Source organism: Callorhinus ursinus, unplaced genomic scaffold (assembly GCF_003265705.2).
Source record: "Callorhinus ursinus isolate GAN/ISIS: 27379988/994484 unplaced genomic scaffold, GSC_fseal_2.0 scaffold10, whole genome shotgun sequence".
NCBI lineage: Eukaryota > Metazoa > Chordata > Mammalia > Carnivora > Otariidae > Callorhinus > Callorhinus ursinus.
In genome coordinates, this window is record NW_027397072.1 from 16,301,363 (window position 1) to 16,319,578 (window position 18,216).

An 18,216-nucleotide genomic window follows, 5' to 3' on the forward strand; every position below is an offset into this window, starting at 1 on the left:
TAAATCTGGGAGAGAGTTCATTTTTTGACACTGTCAGTTTGAGGAGTGGCTGAAACATACACACAGTAATGTCCTATACAAAAGCAGAAATGTGTTCAGTGTTCAGCAAAGAATCCAAGATGTAGATGTAAACTCAATTAGTTTACTGGTATAGGTATGATGGCTGGAAAGCTGAAAGTAGACAGACGTTCCCCTACAAAAAAGTAAAGTATCTATTGTCCCAATACTGGAAGTTAAGTTCAAAAAGGAAAGGAACTTGGCCAAGGTCACATGACTAAGTGCTACAGCAATTAGGCAGATGTGACTCCAAAGCATCTAGTCACTAAGCCAGACTATCTTTCATTTTTAAGGATATACAAAGAGGAAAGGGAGACTGATAAAAAGCATGAGAAAGGAAAGTGAGGAGAATAAAATATCACAGAAGGTAATGTAATGGTAGAGAGCAGTTGTAGAAGAGTTGGACATCATCAATATGATGAAATACAACAAAGAACTGAGAAAAATAAGAATGGAGGAGAGGAGGTCATACTTTGCAATTGTTACTGAGTTAATATTAGGATTACTGCAAAGGAATCATGGAGGCAGGGCTTAAAAGTAAGGGGTAGAAAGAGGAGCCCAGAGTAGTCTTATCAGTGTCTTCCATAAACTCAGCTCAGTTCCCTTTAGCCTTGTTTCCATGTCCCTCCACATCTGTAACTTCAGCTTCACTGTACATTTTCAAAGGTCTCTAATCCACAATGGCTCCAGGAAAGCAGCTTCCCCAAAGCAAGTACATGGCTGGGTTTAAAAAAAAAAAAAAAAAAAAAAAAAAGAACGAGAACACTTCCATTCTATTATTTGTACTTCAGGGACTGCAGTTTATTAACATCTTCTCTTTATCCAGAGGGCTACGCAAGATGATAAAATCAGACCTCAGAATCTCAGAGAAAATAGAATGAATGCAATCGATTGAGAAGTCCTTAAAGTAACATACAGAAGTATTCAGCAGCGTAACACATAAAAGAAACCCTCAACTACACATATTTTCCAGTATATTAAACACATTTCCTAAGTGATATGAATAGAAAATGTAACTACATTACAATTAAATGGAAACTGGAACTCACATTTCATTAATTAGCAATCTATATAACTACTCATATACTAAAAGTGAAAAAGCAGCATATTTAAAAGAATGTGAGGGGGGAAAAAAAGAGAATGTGAGTCTTTAGGAGTGGAGAGAATGAAGGAATAGGAAGTGACCTATTACCTACTGATATTCAAATGCAGCTTTAAATTTCACTTTAAAAACATAGCAAGTGCTGCTTTTATTGGATTAAGAAAAATACCTTCCTCCTTCCATTATTATTAAAGTAGTAATTTTCTATCTGGTTTCATAAATACCTACTTCACAAAAAAATATATTTTGTTGGCCCTTTCTGAAAGTTGTAGTGTGGCAATGGGAAGAAATTTTTATAATTTTCTTTGTATTAGGCTTTCAAAGGCATATTTTCAAAGACACTATTCAGGTTATAAGTAACAGTTTAAATACTATAAATGGGCTGAACACAAAGGAACAATGTTCAAATTGGTAAATTTTAGCTGCAAACTTCTGAATATTAACGAAGTGACCTCCTTCTTTGGCAGCAATGGCAAACAGAAGTTTTACCTTACATGCCAACTCTAACTGATTTTATTTCTTGAAGTACTGCTTCAAGAATTCTGGGCTATGTTAGGATGGGAAAATGCTACAGCTTATGCCATATGCAGAAGAAAAAATGGATGCACTGAGGATTCTAGTACATGTATGCCATTCATGTTAAGTCTCATGAATAGTACTGATTTCAACTATTGGCATCTGAGTTCTAAATAACTTATTGCAAGGTAGGCAAGACTCTAAAGACATTTCTTGATTTTTTTCACTCTTCAATGTGGCTACATTTAACATTTCAAACCTATGCAAATTTCTACAATTAACTAACTATAACTATATACCTGGCATGCCGGTAGCAAGACCCTGACCAAAAGCCAAAGTTGGATTTGCTGCTGCGAGTGATTCTGCCTGCTGCCCTTGTTGGCCCTGATTGGGAGTAAGAGGGCGCTGACCTGCTCCAGCTCGAAGAACCTACAAAGGACAAATGATTTCCTTAAAAATGAAATTATAAAGTAACAGATAAATAAATTTATCCTGGGCAACTCTCTATGTATGACACACGGTCTCTGGATATTCTTTGAACATATTTATGTGCAATGAAATGTTGATTTGGCATGAAAAAATATAGAATACTTAAAATCAAAAACACAATCACTGGCTCTTGACAACTAGAACAATTTATTAAGTAACATGGAAATTTTAGAAGGCCTTTGGGGGAAATTATTTCTAGTATTTGTGTTCTTTAACTCACCAATGTAGTACTAAAAATAAGAGAAATTTATCTGGAGAGGGAAATTCAGGACAAGGGGGATTTACTGTTAACACCACCTGTGTAAGTAAGCCTCACATGTAGGTGTGTATATTGTTCAGGTAGTATGGTATTTTCATGTTTGCCCAAAGAAGATATAGGTTAAGAAAGAATTTATTAAATCATGCTGTGGTATAATCTACAAGGACTGAGCCAAAGAACAGCTTCAACAGAACATCAATATAGTATTCAAGTATATAAAGGAAATTTAGAACAAAATTTAGTTGTCAAGTAACACTATTCTTGGAATTAAGTTGCTTCTTTGGTATTAATATGAAGAAATTGACAACCAGAATTCTGAAATCATCAATAGTGTTTCTACATTATTAAAATAGTTCCAGGAAAGGGGGGGGGGCGCGGCAGCACTTTGTAATAAAGATTTTCTATTTTAAGAAGTTAAATCTAATGTTTAGTGAATATATTTTCATCTTGCTTAAAAATATAAAGTACCCAGTAATTAATCTTTTTCTGCTCAGATATATACTAATATTTAAAATAGTAATTTAAATACTCAGAAGAAAATGAAGTGTTAATTAGGAAAATTAGCACACTTGAAGAGGTGATGAAAAGAAAATTAAAAATTCCTAGAGATTTCAAGAGTTTCAATAACAGAAACATAGAAATGGAGTACATCCAAATCTTTAAATTCTTATAATTAGAAAAAATGTAATCAATACTTGTATATCAATTATATACTAGGTACTGTACTACATATTGAAGAAGATGAAAAGACACAGATCTTGACTAGGAACTCATGCAATTTCAGAGACTCTTCAGGTATTAATTTAATGAAGGCAGGCCTATACCTGTTGCTGTCCAGGCTGAGCTTGTGATGCTGCTTGCTGATTTGCTGTGTTGTTTGCCGCAGCTGCAGCTTGCTGCTGAAATAAATTGGCTGGATACACCCCCCACGGAACACCATAATACTGAGGTGGAACCACTGCTGGACCTAAACCCCACACCCCACCCCACCCCCCCAAAAAAAAAGTTACTTACATTTTATAGATAAATGAGGTCAGTTACCATTAGATCATAAAAAGAACAGTGTATAAGACTTAGAGCAAATGTCCTTATAATCTGCTTCTTACTTTAGTTGTAAAGTAAAAACTTAACATCTGCTACATACTTTCTATTTTTTTCTGATTCTATTAGGGGGACAGTCTCATTCAGGCATGTTTATTAAAAGAGAAAGTATTCAGGAGTGACAGCAGCGGCCTTAGTGGAGATGGTAAAGCTAATGTCAAGAGGACCAATGAATTGACAGGATACTTAGCAATGTATCCAACATTTACTGAATGCCAGTTTATGGGTTTGATACTGGCAAACACATAATATTTTTAGGGAACATTAGACATCATAAAATTTTAAGATTTACTATGTTCAATTCAAATTCTCTTAAGAAAGATCATTTTCTGACTATTGAAAAGAATTACAACAATAAAAACACTTTTATCTTTTTCTTTGCAATCTAGAACATAAAACTAGGGAACATCCTGGTACCAAGCTTGCTACAACTGTTACCTGAATTGTAAATCTTGAATTTAAAAATATTTTTAAGTTTTTATTAAACACATTCTTCACATTTGAAACAGAATTAGTCACAATTTTCCCAAAACAATTGAAAATCACATGAAAACAAATAAACTTCAGTGTTTATATGGTTAGGAAAATGGGACTAGCGAGTCAAGACAAGAAAGAACTAGGTAATATAAAGCAGACAGACAGACACAGACATGTGAAAGCAAAGTAGGAAAAACAGAATGAATTGTTATTGCTCTATTCTATTTATTTAAGATAAATTTGCTTCCAGGAGAGGAAATAGCATGCACATATAGCCCCATCATTAAGCTGATGAATAAGATGTCATGATTATGGATTGATATAATAAAGATGGTCTAAAATTCCACTGGTATGATTTTAGTATAGCTATTTAACATTTTATAAAGTTAAACTCTTGGTTTTACTTTGTTTTGGAGAAAAATAGAGCCCAGTACACAACTGTACTGAATCAACTAAAGTAAAAAGCATTTAAAATTTTAAAGATAAAATGTATTTCTACAATGAGAACTATTAACAGGATTTATGAAGGAAGAATACATTACCAAAACAAGAGTCAGACATCTACCTAAAACCTGTCTGCCCAAAACAGTAGCGAGAAGCCACTTGTGGATAACCCAACTGAGATGTGCTATAAGTATGATATACACAAGATTTTGAAGACTTTGCACGTGTGTGTGTGTGTGTGTGTGTGTGTGTGTGTAAAACATCTATTAGTAACTTAAAATTGTATTAAAATGATATTTTAGGTATTTTGGCTAAATCAAACACTGAAATTAATTTCATGTTTTTTACTTATTTTATAATGTAGCTACTAGAAAAATTTAAATTACATTATCTGGCTCACACTGTATTTTACTAGGTAGCACTGGTCTCATAAAGCCTCAGTCCAGAATGCCTACTTACTCTCAAAACTAACAATTTCTTAAAGGGGCTTCTTTTGATTCCACAGATTGTATGATACACCAGAACTTTACATACTAACATCCAGTTAAATGGCACCAAGACAGTTCATCCCTTCTTTATGGAATCACATGCAGATCTACACCAAACACTACTGAATATGACAGGTTAGTTTCAGTCTAAGCGAGCTATCAAACAAGAATTTGACATTAACATTTATTTTTTCACTTCTTAAAACAAAGTCTTGAGTATAAAAAAAAGTCCCAAACTCTTAGGAAAAGTAACTGTTCTATGGTCATGATAACAACTCGCAGTAAGTGGCACTTACTGACAATTCACATCAGTGAACAAAGTGAAAAAAATCATGGTAGTCTAGAGTTAATGAAATTCAACTGGCAGGCTTACTCCAGTGAACATGCATCTGTGGCTGATACTACCCTGTTTCTGCCTCTGTGACCAACATAATAACCCATACCTAAGACTCATTCATTTGTCTCTATACCCAACTCAGCCTAAAATAACCTCCTCATAACCCTACAGAAGATCAACAAATTGCTTTGCTTAACAGGATAGCACCTGACCAGCACACAACTCTCCCTACTTAAATAAGCAATATAATTCTGGGTTTAAAAACATTTTTTTCCCAGCTTTACTGCAATACCACTAACATGTAACATTGTATAGTTCTGGCTTTCATTTCAGATTTTGAGTGGTCGCTTCAGGTTTTTGACAGTTAAGTTCTTTCCAACTCCATCCCTCCATTTTGCCCCTCAGTTGGCTTGCACATTTTAATACTGCTAAATAAACTACTTTCTAGATATTCATTCTTTCAAGATTGCTGAAGCTCCTTACCTCATACTCTCCCTGACATGGGTATTTATAGCACCTACCCCCAGTTTATTTTATGAGAAGTAAATTGACTTTGCACTGTCTCTGTGGGCAATAGAAACAGTCACAAAAAGGAAGATTTGGGATTGATATAAGATTTCTGAAACTACAAAACTGAAATATAAATCAACTATGTACATGAGGAAAAGAGTTACCAGGCTTAGGCTTTTTCCTAGCATTACAATAGGAAAAGTAGTAAACTAACTCTCTGGAAACTTCAGTTCATTTTAGATAAATGTTTCATTTTCCTAGGAACTTCAAATTGACAAAAATAAAGCTTATACCAGAATTAAAACTAAATCCATAGTAAGCAACAAGGATGAAGAGTAAGTTACCTGCTAATGTTGCTGCTGCAGCCAATCCTGCTGCAGTGTATGGATCAGTCCCTGGAGGAGCAGCACTAATAATATATGGATTTGGCACAAATGCAGCTGGAGCAAGGCCTGCTGAGAATACACCAGCTGTATTTAAAAAGGGAGGAAATAATGAGTGAAAATGTAAAGTATGAGTTTCTTCATTAGGTAAAATCATTTCTACACTAAATTTGGAGTGAGGGAAGAGACTGTATAATGGTTCAACTTCTGATTAAATGAGTGACCTTGGGCATGTAACACAACCTGACTCTAAGATTCTTCGTTTTTTAAACAGGCGTATCACCACGTCTTAAGAGGATTTTTGTGAGAATTAAATGGTCCTGAATATGAAATGACTATATAGAACTAGCACAAAAGGCACATGATAAATGTTGAGAGCTAGAACTACTATTGTTCAACAGTAGTTTTTCATTCAATCTTTATTAAGCTATACTATGAGCTAGGGATTCCAGTGAGGAAGACAGATAAGCTCTGTCCTCACAAATCAATCCATCTAATGAGAAAAACAAACAAGCAAATTGGCAATTAAAATATAGCCATAGTAAGTGCTATGGGCATAGAGAGAAGGGGTACTTAAGCTTCAGAAGGAGTGGGTAGGATGAAGCGGGACTAAAGGGCAAGACAAGACAAAACTAGTTATAAACAGAAGGAAGACCCATAAACATCTTCCTGGGTTATGTTAAGGAGTTTGGACTTTACCCCCCAAAAGCAACAGAAGAAAAATGAAGGGCTTTAAGTAGTATGGTGATTTTAAGGCCACTTCTGCATCTAATGTATGCCAATGTGAACTTAGCAAAGGCTATGAAAGATTTTAAAATATTCATTTGCAGTACTTAGAGACAAGACAACTGCTGGTTTCGAGGAATCACTGTGTATACCATTTACCATAAAGTACTAACTGCCAGAGCCGTCTCTTCTGGAAAATAATGGAGACAAGGTGAGGGTGAGGAAATAACAAAAGGGGTGTGTTTAAAGTTAAAAGAGCTCAAAAAGGTTCAGTTTAAAAGATAATTAATGGGGTGCCTAGCAGACTCAGGTGGTAGAACATATGACTCCTGATACTAGGGTTGTGAGTTTGAACCCCATGTTGGGTGTAGAGATTACTTAAAAATAAAATCTTAAATTAAGAAGGGGGACTAGGAGTATAAAAGCAAGTGGATATAAGTAACTTTTTATTTTTATTTATTTATTTTTTTTTTTTAAAGATTTTATTTATTTATTTGAGAGAGAGCATGAGAGGGAAGAGGGTCAGAGGGAGAAGCAGACTCCCCGCTGAGCAGGGAGCCCGATGCGGGACTCGATCCCGGGACTCCAGGATCATGACCTGAGCCGAAGGCAGTTGCTTAACCAACTGAGCCACCCAGGCGCCCTATAAGTAACTTTTTAAAAAGTATCCAAAAGGAGCACTTATCTTAAAAATTGAGATTCAGAAACCTCATTCTGTATTATAGCAGTTTTTAAATGTTTTGACTGACCCATAATATGAAATGTATTTCACATTGACCTAGTGTCCATATATATATATATATATATATATACACACACACACACACGCCACAAATATCTCAAAAAAAATTATCCTTATAAAGTTCCAACACAACCTATTTTTTACTTAATTTTTCTTTTTATTAATGTCTATAAATCTATTTAATTTCTAAATATAGTGGCCATAACCCGTAACACTGAGTTCATGCACAGGCACAAAAAAGACATATGAAAAATCTGCTTTTAATAGAGGAAGAATTAGAGGGTTCAATAAAATCCCCGCACTATTTAAAAAATCATTTGCTCAGAGTTGCATCTTTAACTATACCTGAGGGCAAAGGTTTCAAGATTTCTTTCTGGTTCCTCTACCATAAATTATCTTTATCACAGTAGAAAACAAAGGATGCAGTGGTATTCATAACCACTCATACCACTACAAAATCTCAAAGCCAAGATGTAATTTTTTTTATATTCCATATTATATGATTTAAAAAGACTGCTTTTAAAATCTCAAATACTATTAGAGCATGTAAAATGTAAAGCCAAAGTCCTCATGTACTCTTTACTGACCACTGTTTTATCTCCTCCTAAATTTTTCAATTTTAGAAATAATTTTAACACAGCTTTCTCCAACTTTCTTATAAAGCAGATAGGAAGTTTCAGATATTTGAAAAATAAGGAATTAGTTTGACCTAATGGATACATATTAAACCTTCTGTTGAAAAAAACGTTTCTTGCATGTTTTTAAAAGCTCACGAGTCATTGAAGAAATATTTACAACATACTAGACATCAAACAATATGCTTGTGTATTTACATATATACCTATTTATGTTTGCACATATATATACACATCCAAATATGTGTTTGTATCTGTTTATACATGCACACAAGTATAAAAATACATCCTTTCACATTTTTAAATGAACACACACACATTTTATACTGTAGGCTATGATGATACTTTATTTTTTTAAGATTTTATTCATTCATTTGACAGAGAGAGAGAGAGAGAGATCACAAGTAGGCAGACAGGCAGGCAGGCAGAGGGAGAGGGAGAAAGAAGCAGGCTCCCCGCTGAGCAGGGAGCCCAATGCAGGGCTCGATCCCAAGACCCCGGGATCATGACCTGAGCCAAAGGCAGAAGCTTAGCCGACTGAGCCAACCAGGCGCCCCTATGATGATACTTTAAAATATGTTTTTCACTTGCCAATTAACCATAGATGCCTTTCTATGTCAAAAGATAATCTAGGGCGCCTGGGTGGCTCAGATGGCTAAGTGTCTGCCCTCGGCTCAGGTCATGATCCCGGGGTCCTGGGATTGAGTCCCACATCTGGCTCCCGAGCCTGCTTCTCCCTCTGCCTCTCTCTGTGTCTCTCATGAATAAATAAGTAAAATCTTAAAAAACAAACAAACAAACAAACAAAACAATCAAGTCATTCTTTCTAACGTATAGAAGGAATGTGATTTAATCAGTCTACTACTGCTATATATTCAGATGGCTCACTATCTTTTGTTATAACAGTGCTCCTATTATTCTTTAAGTACAAAGGGGTTCTGCGTTATCATTGTACCTTTATAAACATTCACATAAATGGAAAATATATATCAATTCTTGTTCAGCATTTCCATATTGTTCTCCAGGAAAGTTGTACCAATTTATATTCTCATCAGGAATATATTAGAATGTCACCCAGACTCCTGCCAAATTGGACATTACCAAACTTTTTGAACAGTTGTCAATCTGAGAAGTAAAATAAAGCATTAAGAAATTTTTCTTCTTTGGGGCGCCTGGGTGGCTCAGCCAGTTAAGTGTCTGCCTTCGGCTCAGGTCATGATCTCGGGGTCCTGGGATCAAGCCCCGCATTGGACTCCCTGCTCAAAGGCAAGTTTGCTTCTCCCTCTCCCTCTGTGATCTCTCTGGCTCTCACTCTCTCAAATAAATAAATAAAATGTTTAAAAAACTTTAACAGTTATGTCTCTTTGATAGACAAAGAACCAGAGATTAAAACAAAATTTTTTTCATAAAGATTTTATTTAGGGGTGCCTGGGTAGCTCGGTCGTTAAGCGTCTGCCTTTGGCACAGGTGGTTCTGGGATCGAGCCCCGCATCGGGCTCCCTGCTCGGCGGGAGGCCTGCTTCTCCCTCTCCCACTCCCCCTGCTTGTGTTCCCTCTCTCGCTGTGTCTGTCTGTCTCTCAAATAAAGATTTATTTGAGAGAGAAAGCGCACGAGTGGGGTGGGGAGGGGCAGAGGGAGACGGACAAGCAGACTCCCCACTGAGCAGCACCCCAAGATCATGACCTAAACTGAAGGCAGACGCTTAACCTGCTGAGCCATCCCAGCCTCCCCTCTCATTTAAATTTTTAATCTGTCAGGAAGAGGACCCAATTATCTCCAAGCTATTTTCCACATACACTCTTTTATCGTTTGAGATGTCAATTAAAATTAAAATCTTTTCCCACCACTGCATACTAAACAGACACATGTTCACATGTCTATTGCAAAGCGTTCTTGTCTACTATCTACTTGTATATGCCAAAGCCAGTACAACAGTTTTAATCACTGAAAATAGTGACTTTTGAAATATGGTTGAGTAGGTCTCCCTCTTTCCACTTTAGTTTTCCATTAATTTTCTCGTTTTACTTTTCTAAGACAAACATCAAAAACTTTCAAGTTCTAAAAAAAAAATCCTACTGGGATTCCAACCAAGAATACATTAAAACCACAAATTAACTTAGGTGAAGTGACATCTTTATAATGTTGAGTTTTCTCCAAAATGTATGTGTCCACATTTATCTGAGACGTGAGGAAAAGTTAGTCTTCTATGCCTTGCATATCTTTAGTTACTACCAACTCCACTCCTTAGCCTCTCATTTCTCTCGTCTCTGCCAAGTACTGATTACTATGGGTTAAGTGTTCTTGGAGATCTCTTAAGTTTTCTTCTCCAGTTCATTTCATCCTAGGTGACAACTACTCAATAATGAAGCCCACCTAGGTCTTTTTACTTACAAGATTCTGAAGTGGTCGATTTTCACATCATTTTGTTTTAAGACTGCTGATCTTTGATGGCTTTAAGTCCTTTATCTCCTAAGACTGTGAATCAACTTTTTACAAGTTCTTTCTGAAACTTTAAGGTTCTCTTATTTCTACATCTTGGGTGTAAATTCCACTGTTTGTTATATGCCTGACTGCTTTCTGGCTGATCTTTCTTGTTTACACTGTGAATATTGTTTGCGATACTATCTGTGAGATTCTCTTACACTCACCTGTCCATCAGGTGGTATCAAGACTGCCAACTACACATCATAAAGTTAAATCTCCAAACCAAGTCTTATTTCTATTTGCAACCTGGGTGCTCTTACCACACATCGTTAGCATGACTCAAACTCCACTCCTGGTAACATGCAGGCCCTCTATGGGTTTGCCCCTCTTACAGCCCTCTGCAGACTATACTATAGGTTTATTTCTAATTTACTCCTATGGCTTATCTCTCAATTTCCTAAACTACAAAAATTTCCCAACCATCTAAACAATCCTTTTTCTTTCCTCTTTCCCTCCCTTTCCAGTGTAGAGGTCTATTTTTAAAAAATAAAAATATACTGTATCTATTATCTCTTTCTGGCCCTGTCCATGAGCCAAGTCCAGGTTGCTACCTATTTTTACATAAATTAAGAACAATTTTAACATTTTTAACAGTTGAAAATAATAATTTGCAACACATAAAAATTATAATGATATTCAAATTACAGTATCCATGGTAAAATTTTAAAGGAATACGGCCATACTCATTCATATGTCACTTAAGGTTCTTCTGTGCTTTAACAGCAGATTTGACTAGTTGTGGCTGAAATCATACGGCTTACAAAAATTACAATATTTACTATCTGGGCCTTTATTAAAAAGTTTGTCAATCCCCATTCTAGAAGAATCTTCTAGAGCCACACTATTACAATAGTTACAACCACATACAGCTACTGAGCATCTGCTCAAGTGGAAAAATGCATACCTGATTTGAAAAGCTTCATATGAAGAAAAGAATTTAAATTTCTCATTAGTAAGTTTTATATCGGTCACATTTAAAATGACATTTTTGGATATAATGGGTTAAATAATATATTCAAATTAATTTCACCTATTTCTTTTAACTTTTCAAAAATGTGGCTACCAAAGAATTTAAAATTCCATGTGGCACATATTATATTTCTATTGTACAATGCTGTTCTAAAATGGGCTTTCAGCCAGCCAAGAGATGACTAGGCAAACTTGGATAATAAGACTAATGGTCAACAATGAATATATTTAACTACAGAACAAAGATTAAAAGGTGGAGTCAATTTTGGTAAATTATGCTTAGGAATATTTCCATTTTTATTCAGGTTTTCAAATTTAAATGCATGGTTTCCTAGATGGCTTCACAAAGAAGTTCTGCCAAGTTTTAAAAGACAACTTAAGTCCAATGTTACTTGAAATACTCTTTTAAGGTATTAAAAGGGGGGATAGTTCTAAATTATTTTTATGAAGTGATCATATTCCAAAATCTGACAAAAATGCAAGGAAACACACAAACTTAAGGACTAATTTCATGTACACATTATTGACGCAGACTTCCTAAATAAAACATTAGCAAATTGAAAGAGCTCGTTAAGAGATTATACGCACTTTTTTTATTCCGTGAACACAAGAATGATTCAATTAGAACATATACTCAGAAATTTTAGTATTTGCTGATCAAGAGCTTTCATAGATATCTAAAGATTTAATAAAAGATAGGAGGCCATTTACATTGATAGCAGAAGATAAAATACCTAAGAACAAACTTACCAAGAAATATGCAAACTTACATGAGAAAAACTTTAAAGCACTGATAAACAATACAAAAGCAAACTTGAACAAATATAAAGATACAAAATGTCCTGGTTAGAATACTTAAGGTCATAAAGATGTAGATTTTCCCAAAGTTAATTTAAAATTTAAACCCAATCTTCTGGAAGTAAATAAATAAGCAAATTCTAAAGTTCATATTAAAAAAGCAAGTAAGAGGAGAAAATTTAAAACTTTAAAATGGAAGAGCAATGGGTATACTAGCCTGTCACATACTAAAACATACCTTAGAGCCTTCAAGAAATAAAAAAGGGTTATACCAGTCTGTGAGTAGACAGGAATCGCTACATTTCTTTTCTTTTTTAAAATTTTATTTATTCATTTGAAAGAGAGTGTGCGCATGTGCATACATGTGCACACAAGCAGGGAGCGAGAGAACCCTAAACTGACTCAGCGCTCAGCGCTGAGTGTGGAGCCATACAAGGGGCTCAATGTCATGACCCTGAGATCATGACCTGAGCCGAAATCAAGAGTCAGATGCTTAACCGACTGAACCACCCAGGTACCCCAGGAATCACTACATTTCTAGTAAGAATGACTAAATATAAGGGTAAAGGAAGCTGGTGGCAAAAAATGCATGCTGCTATTAGAAGCCATCTAGAAATGCGTGGTCACCTTTGATTAAAACCAAAAATAAAATCTGGGATGTAGGAGACCTTTATGGATTGACACAGAACAATACTAAGGTAAGGGAAGAGAATCAACTTAGTATATCACTCCCTCCCAAGCCTGCTTCCATAGATTATGATGTGGGGAATATTCACACCTTTTCCAACTAGTTAATAAATTAAGGTCAGCTAAAATCAGGGATAAAAATGGTTACATCATGATGTAACATATACATATACATTTACCAATTTCATATTCCTGATTTTGGTACTGTACTGTAATTATGTAAGATGTAGTTATATAGGGAAAGTTGGATGGGGAACCTCTCTGTACTCTTCTTGCAACTCCATGTGACTCTATAATTATTTCAAATTAAAAAGTTAAAAAGCAAACATAAAACCCCAACATGGATAACACGTACCAATGCGTTAGCAATAACAAATGTGTAATTATAATAATTCACATTAAAGGCTAAAAGTCAAGGACCAAATAATGAAGTAAAGAAGAAAATATTTTAAGGAATTTTCTTGGAAATCTGATTTATTTAAATAAACATTGTGATTGCTAACAGATATAACATACATTTGAATTTCCAAATTTCCAAGTGTTTGACTCTCAACTTTGACACTGAAAAACTTATGTACTTCCAGCTTTCATCAAGTTAGATTTTTATTTAATCAAGGATACAATAATCAGAAACAGTTCTTCCCTAGTTAAATCTTTACTCTTGCCATGTAATTACTCTTTGATCTCAATGAGATGTTTTAAAACATAACGAAATAACACCATTCAGTAAAAGAAAAATGAAGCGTTCTAATAAACACTAACACAAGATTTTCTAAGTCTCATCAAAATGGTAACTTACAAAGACTCACCTATATGTGGCTGCTGGGCTGCAGCTAATGCATATTGCTGCTGTTGAGCTGCAGTTAACTGCTGAACTGTTAGTGCATTAGTCCTCTGAAAGAGCTATTAGAGAAAACATTTAATACAAAGATTAGTCTCAAAGCATTTCATTTCTATTTAAAAAGCTGTGAACAGTGTATTTAAACAATCACTTTCTCAACTATAAAAACATTTTATTTATAAAACATTAAGTATTTAACAACACTCCTGTTATTCACGTCAATGCCTCACAGTACTTCAGGCTACACCAGTACATAGTTAAGAGGAGCTTCATTAAAGGAGCTTCATGCTTTACCTGCTGCTGGGAATTGTAGTCAAAAAGGCCTACAGTAGCTCCTGAAGAGTCCATGGGTACCTGATTACCAGGATAGTCAAACTGTAAGGAATCCAGACCAACTTGTTCCATGGCATCCAGATTCTGAGTTTCAGGATTTGAAAATTCTTCAACAAGTGGTTTATTAGCTGTAGGATTAGGAAGAGGCCCCAATCCTTCTGGGGGATTAGTATTGGGGCCCAGGCGCTCAACTACTTCAGTTGGAGAGGCTTGACGACTTCCAGGAGTACGACTATATAAAGAAAACAAAGACTTTATGAGTAAAAGTAGTAAGTCAGTCACAGTTGGAATGGGAAAGTAGGAAAATCATGAAAAACAAAGGTTGTAAAATACAGAGGGCAAATCAGGCACCCCAGGTCCCTAACCACTCCACTGCATCATTTTTTTTTTCTGTCTAATCTAACTTCTTCTTAAGAACTGACATGGTTTTGTTTTTTTTCATATTACTAATGATCATTCTCTCTAATTTGAATAGCATCAAGATTTAACTCAATTTTACAGATAAGAAAATGAGCCAATATCACAATTTAGGGCTTAAACTACCTGAAATTTTTCTCAAATCACAGACAAAATGAATGGTGTATGAATAGCAGACTATCAAGCAACAAACATGGGAAGACTCAAAACCAAAACCCACCTACCATACTCCTGTCTTGTCCACCAGCACAGAATTTTGCCATATCTTGCTTAATAATGGTTCGGGGGGCGGGGGGGAACCAACAAAAAACACACTGGCCATAAAGGATGGCCTTCATGACTTCAGAGTGTAAAATGTGGGATACAATGGAAAACAACATGAACTAAGATGAAGGCTGACTCCGGACTGTCTTTAAATACGATTTTGAGCAAATCATTTCATCTTCCAGGCCTCAGTTTAAGTGAGACTGAAGACATAACCTTCTTGTGCTTATTGTTTCAAGTAAGGACAAAAAACGAAGTGTGAAAAGCCTTTATGACAGCTCTCCAAAAACTATCTTTATCACACAAAATTGTTTCAGTTAAAATCATCAAAAAGAAATGGCAATTTGTAACATATTTACCAAGAATTAAGTATGCCCATCAATAAAAAGTATATTTCATACAAAACATCAACTTCCTCTACTAACTAGCCTCTTTAATTTTTTCAAAAATTTACTGGGCATCAACTCTTTTTATCAACATCCTTCATGGTCTAAACCTTATTTTTACTTTATTTCTAGACATAATTTATTCTCATTTACAGTGTCTTTTCTTCTACAAAAATATTTTATGCAAGATCTTTTCCCTCACAAGAAATAAGTTTGTTCTGAGGAACGTGAGTTCACAGTATATGCAAACGTAAGTACATTAAGTAAAAGACAATAACTATTTTACCTGGCTTTCAGTGCCAGTTGTTAACACCTATGTAACTCTGCCCCAAAGTTCAGGAGCTTCGCATCAAGATAAATTTGCAAACATGTGCAGAGCATTTTACAAAGTAATTACTTAAAAAAAATACTTAATTGTAAGAATCGGTTTCCAGATATTTAGGTGAACTTAAATTTTATTTAAAAATCAACCACTATCCTTGCAATATTTAGAAGAAATTTCTACTTCCTTTCCCCTTTAACCATACCTAATTTTTCATGTGAATATTCAAAGGTTTTTCATTCAGAATATATATGAAAAGAAAAAAAAAACCTGGAAGGATCTTCTTTAAAATTAAGCTTTTAGGGGTGCCTGGGTGACTTCAGCTCAGGTCATGATCCCAGGGTCCTGGGATCGAGCCCCGCATCAGGCTCCCTGCTCAGCGGGAGACCTGCTTCTCCCTCTCCCACTCCCCTTGCTTGTGTTCCCTCTCTCACTGTGTCTCTGTCAAATAAATAAATAAAATCTTTAAAAAAATAAAATTAGCCTTTTAAAATAAAGCCTGCTATAGTTCTTCCCTTCCTTTCAGTTCTACACTCCAGTGATTATATACTGATGCTGCTATCAATTAATGTACATATTAGTGATATGTTAGCAATAGTGACCATATGGCCACAGCTATTAGTCTGAAACATTTTTACACTATGAAGTATAATACTGTATGTAAAATATTTCATAAACAATTTAAAACGCATACCCCAAACTTAATGGAATAAAATTAAAATGCTAATAAATGGAAAAGCTCATAATATGGAGAAGCATAGCCTTTCATACAAACAACTCTAATATACCAATAAATAGAGAATATAATAGAAAAAAGGCATTGCGCTATTAAGTGGTGCTATTTTCTTGCTATAGTTAATGGTGTATTAACACTTCAATTATAAATGCATACTCTGAAGGGCTCATAATCAACTCAGTTTAAATACAGGCCCTTGACTAAAACTCAGATTAGGCAACTGCAGAAAAGTAAAATCAGGATAAGGTTCTAAAACAAACTGAAAAGCATTAAATTTATTTCTTATCAAAGAGGTTTACTGGTGGGCGCCTGGGTGGCTCAGTTGGTTAAGCGACTGCCTTCGGCTCAGGTCATGATCCTGGAGTCCCGGGATTGAGTCCCACATCGGGCTCCCTGCTCAGCAGGGAGTCTGCTTCTCCCTCTGACCCTCTTCCCTCTCGTGCTCTCTCTCTCTCATTCTCTCTCTCTCAAATAAATAAATAAAATCTTTAAAAAAAAAAAAGAGGTTTACTGGTTTCGGATGCTTTTTTGCACTTAGAACAGATACAAATGGCACTGTTTTAAGAAGCATTTTACTCTGCTTTTGATAATTAAAGGCAATAAATGTAAAAGCATACCACCCACATATATGGTTATACTCAAGTTAACTGAGATTTCATGGTTCACAAGATCTCAAAGAAACAGCTCATTTTCAGGTATAAGCCCCCAAAATATCCGACTAATGAAGTATAAAGTAAAGGAATTCAGGATGAAGAAACAAATCCCTAATATCTAGGTAAATGTACACTGTCTGATCTGAGATCAAAGCTAGAAGAAAATACTTAATTACCATAAAGAGACAACTAAAAAGTTACAACTTAAAGAATTCTAAGCTTAAAGCTAACTTTCTGAAGTCTCTAATATGTTCCCTACTTCCTAATTTCAGGAATATTAAGTATTACCATAAATTCATATATACTAAGAAGAAAGGTCACAGGTCCTAAGCTAATTATGTTTCCTCATTTCCAAGATTAAGAGTTAGATGGGGGTGGGGGGGAGGATACAATACAGGGGTAGAAGGAAGAGGAAACTACACAGAAAGGTGCTCAAGAGCAACCCCGAAAGGAGTTTGCCAAAAAAAACCAGATTAAACCTAAAATTCACTAAATTTTAGCAGGTAGGAAAAAGTTAAAATTTAGACTACCATATTAGCAGAAAGGTAACACCATTTCTAACATTACTCCTTTAATGGAATGCACTGTTTTAGAGACTATTTTGATGAATTATTAAAAAAAAAAAAAGGTTCACAATCAACTAATACTCCTTAGGAAAAAAATTAAATATTCTTCTGGATTGACACAAGGTACAAAGGGAAATAAAATAAACCAAAATTGGAAAATGTCTAAATCAATCACATCAACTAGTAGTAATCATCCCTAAAGAGATATGCTTTTCTTCTTGAGAAAGTTAAAGTCTTACTTAAAATCTTTGCAATCGGCATCCATTCCATTTGGCAAACCTCTGCCATTTATTTTAGAATCATCATCATCTCCTTGTTTAAGATCTCTGTTTTGGTCCTCCTCAAATGGAGAAGCCTTGCCTTTTTGATCTCCTTTCTCAGGTCCATCTGTTTCAGCATCTCTAGTGCCCTGAGGAAAAAGAATCTGTTTGATTCTGAATGTTTAATAGAACACAAAAAAAAGCACCATAAGGTGACCTAAAACTACGCTATA

The 18,216-nt window shown here is 35.1% G+C and overlaps 1 protein-coding gene across 7 annotated transcripts in view; it reads right to left on the reverse strand.

Annotated features, from left to right (window-relative positions):
* Window positions 1–18,216, reverse strand: part of PUM2 (pumilio RNA binding family member 2) — a 103,234-nt gene that overhangs the window by 47,442 nt on the left and 37,576 nt on the right. For 6 of the 7 annotated variants that reach the window (XM_073897033.1, XM_025867796.2, XM_025867795.2 and 3 more), the window contains 6 exons: window positions 17,963–18,132; window positions 14,341–14,611; window positions 14,015–14,108; window positions 6,125–6,250; window positions 3,248–3,390; window positions 1,975–2,104 (listed from right to left, as the gene is read on the reverse strand). In XM_073897033.1, coding sequence (XP_073753134.1) covers window positions 1,975–2,104; window positions 3,248–3,390; window positions 6,125–6,250; window positions 14,015–14,108; window positions 14,341–14,611; window positions 17,963–18,132 — 934 coding nt within the window. The remainder of the gene's footprint in view (window positions 1–1,974; window positions 2,105–3,247; window positions 3,391–6,124; window positions 6,251–14,014; window positions 14,109–14,340; window positions 14,612–17,962; window positions 18,133–18,216) is intronic. The other variant, XM_073897034.1, reaches the window with a different exon arrangement.